This window comes from Tachysurus vachellii, chromosome 14, assembly GCF_030014155.1.
Source record: "Tachysurus vachellii isolate PV-2020 chromosome 14, HZAU_Pvac_v1, whole genome shotgun sequence".
In the NCBI taxonomy this organism is placed as follows: Eukaryota; Metazoa; Chordata; class Actinopteri; order Siluriformes; family Bagridae; genus Tachysurus; species Tachysurus vachellii.
In genome coordinates, this window is record NC_083473.1 from 10167765 (window position 1) to 10170957 (window position 3193).

Consider the following 3193-nt stretch of genomic DNA (forward strand, 5'->3'; position numbering starts at 1 on the left):
ACCTATATCTGCTATATGTGCTCACAAACAGACACACGGACCCGCTGCTGATTCAGAATGAGAAGAGGAACCGAGAGCACTTCGTAGTTTCCTGCCAAGTGTGCAGAAAGTCTAGGTCAGGTTCACACACACACACACACACGCAAGTACACACATCAAGTACAAAAAAAAAAAAAAAGACTCTCGCATCCGTACATCCCCCACACAAGCGATTCTCTCGATGACAGTCGTAACGGAGTCGACGGAAAAGAAAAAATCATTACTCACTGTTTGTCCCTGCATTTTCCAGTATCAACCAAGACGTGGTTTTCCTGCGTCCTGAAGGATCCTATATAAAGGTAAGTGTATACCTTTGGCCAGTATGAACGCAACTGTGTAAACGCATCTTTAGCTTAATAAAGCTTGGATCAGTGTAACTGAATAGCAAAGATAAAGATGAGGACGACATTTTCTTGTGTTTTGTGTTTTCTGCTCGTAGCCGCATGCTGCGCTCAAACGACTTCTCCCAAGGTTACGAAAACTGATGGACTGTTCCAACAAGCCATCCACCACCTCAAATATCTTATAAAAATAGAAAAGGTTAGTTGCTTATTACATTTTTTTGCCAGTTGACCACAGTCACAATTGACATAGTGCTCTATTTAACAGCTTTCATGTTATTCCATTTTGCAGGACAATGGCATGCTTCTTCACTCACCAATAAATGACATCAAGGTAAGAGAAGTGACTTCTGAATTGTTTATGAGTTCACATTTAAGTTGGAATACCTGGGTGCAGAGTAAACATTCGAGATTCTAAATTTATTGAACATTAAAATTCATCAAGGCTCTTCTATTTTTCAGTTATGCATTTCTAATTCTATTTACACAATAGTATTTAGAGTTGCACTCTTTTTTGAAAAAGGAAAATGACTTTTAAGCAACTTTTAAGTGGATAATTCTTTGCACATTTTCTTCCCTAATACTAATTGGCTGCAGTAAATCAGACACAACCTATGATGCCAATTTATTAATTAATTCATTTACAACCCACGGGTAGAGCGAAAATGGATTTTTGTCTTTTTGATTTTAAAAAGTTTTGGTGCTTTTGGTTTCCCTCTCACTTCTGACTAAGAGTCAAACAGAAAGTAACTCATGCGAGAGTTTGGAGAAAGTGTGTTTAGTTTAGAAGAAATTTGATGAGTAATGAAACAGCAGCACGTCTGTGGGCTGCCCGGATGGCTGAAAGGTTTCGCTTCTTTCTGCTTTTGACCTTCATCTAGCTCTCCACTGGCCACCTATTGCAGTATCAAGAGTCTAGGTCTATCTGTGTAGATTGAATGAGATGAGCTGAGATCACAGGGGTGCGACACAAGCCGAACGCAAATAAGACAAAGACAAACCTGGGTTGTTATTTTCTGAATGCATCTCTGTATTGTCCCTGTATGCACTGAAATTGCATGGTTTTGTGTGGAAAAGATGATGTTTCCGTGTCAGTTCTGTGAAGTGAGCTTTAGAGTCTGGAGGGGAAATTCAGAATAAAAAAATAGGCAGTACTGTTTCTCTATTGCTGATAGACTTTTTCCAGTGTGTCCTGAACCAAAAGTCAACAGATTTGCACTTACTCAGTCTATCATATTTAACATCATTTTAATGGATTGTCTAAATCAGGTGTATAATTAAATGCACTGTTGTTTAAGAGACACTGGATTTCAGAGACAAATAAGGGTAATTAAATAAGGATTAATTAGTTCATTTATGAAATGGCTTGCTTGTTTCTTTGTTTAGGAGTGTTGTTCTCAGCCTGCGCTTGAGTGCTTCAGGAAACAGCTGACCTCCAACACCCATAAGAGTCCACTGAAGACGAAACTGGCCAGGAATCTGGGCAAGCCCAGCATTGTGAGTAGCAGATTACATACATCATCCTACATTCTTATAAACAACTTCTTTCATAATGTTACAAGAAGAGCATCACTGATGTAATTGCTTATGTTGTCCTTGATCTAGATGAATAGCCTAAACACCTGCACTGCAGAGGAAATACAGGTGAGGTTGGAAAACATTTGAAATTAGACAATGTGTGAGTTCATGCCACAATATTAATCAGAATACTAATCGATGTTCCTTTACAGAAAGCTGAGTGCATGTCCTGTGAATCCTACCCCAAAGTCAGCAGCAAAGATTTTCTGAAGAATTTACAGACACGTCTGCAGAAGGTTAGTTTAAACAAACACGCATATGACACTAGTACAATAATAAAAATAATAACAATACATTTCCATTCTTACCCAGTACTTTAAGGCTCTTGTCTGTATTTTATTTAAACATTATTTCAAACTAATTAACAGTAAATATCAGGTTTTCGGTTAAAACAGAGATTATGAAGTGTAACTTTCGCACGCAGTCACTAACATCTTTAACCCTTTTGCAGGCTTACAGTCGCCTTTCTTAAAATACAATCATGATGATGACTACGTGAATGTGTGGACAACACTACCTAAAGAAACCCTGGTGTAAAGCACTCTGGATCAACTCATCTATTTATTGCCTATTTATTTGTATTTTTCCCCATATTTTATTGCAATAGACTGAGAAATGCCTTAATATGTCTAGAATTTCTGATATGTTGGCAGTGTGTTTAATGTTTTTTTTACTGCTAATTCTGATTAATACTGTGTTCACATTATAATGTACATATATACTGCATTATGTTATAGTATTAGTAGTTATAAACCAGCATAAGAGAGAAGACTCAAAGTAGACCTGTTGCTGCTATAGCACCTCCTGATGTATGGGCATAAAAAGAGTTCACACTGTCAACTGATCTTGAAGAATAATGTCTCATAATGAGACTGTATGTATTGCATAGTTACCCAGTTGTACTTAATGCATTTTTTGTATTATTTAGTATTTATTTACTATTAAAAGTATTTTGCTGAAACTATAATTGTGAATATTGGTGATTTTTCTCACAGAACCTTGTTACGAGTCACATGTACAATACAAGTAAAATATTTTAAGGAAAAACACCACCACATTCTCCACAACAAAGACTTTAGGACATTAGGGATACAAGCACTCTAACCTTTGCTTATTGTATATATTTTAGGCTTGAATATCAAAAAAACCTAAATAGTATTGAAAAATTTGGAGAAAAATACTTCTCTACTGAACTGCGATGGACAATTTGTCCTATTGATAAAGAAAAGATGTGA

At 36.5% G+C, this 3193-nt stretch overlaps 1 protein-coding gene across 1 annotated transcript; it reads left to right on the plus strand.

The window, feature by feature from the left end:
* Positions 1 to 362: 362 nt before the first annotated feature.
* il21 (interleukin 21) lies at positions 363 to 2925 on the plus strand. Its single transcript, XM_060886914.1, has 6 exons — positions 363 to 579; positions 673 to 714; positions 1767 to 1877; positions 1986 to 2024; positions 2111 to 2194; positions 2410 to 2925. Exons 1-6 carry the CDS (start codon positions 436 to 438, stop codon positions 2428 to 2430), a joined length of 441 nt encoding a protein of 146 aa, XP_060742897.1. The 5' UTR covers positions 363 to 435; the 3' UTR covers positions 2431 to 2925.
* The last annotated feature ends 268 nt before the right edge of the window (positions 2926 to 3193 follow it).

Bases quoted from the DNA above. Each gene is read 5' to 3' on its own strand.
- il21 (XM_060886914.1), top strand. From the start codon at position 436: ATGAGGACGACATTTTCTTGTGTTTTGTGTTTTCTGCTCGTAGCCGCA. The intron at 715-1,766 runs GTAAGAGAAGTG...TTCTTTGTTTAG, and splicing joins CACCAATAAATGACATCAAG to GAGTGTTGTTCTCAGCCTGC. The intron at 2,025-2,110 runs GTGAGGTTGGAA...GTTCCTTTACAG, and splicing joins GCACTGCAGAGGAAATACAG to AAAGCTGAGTGCATGTCCTG.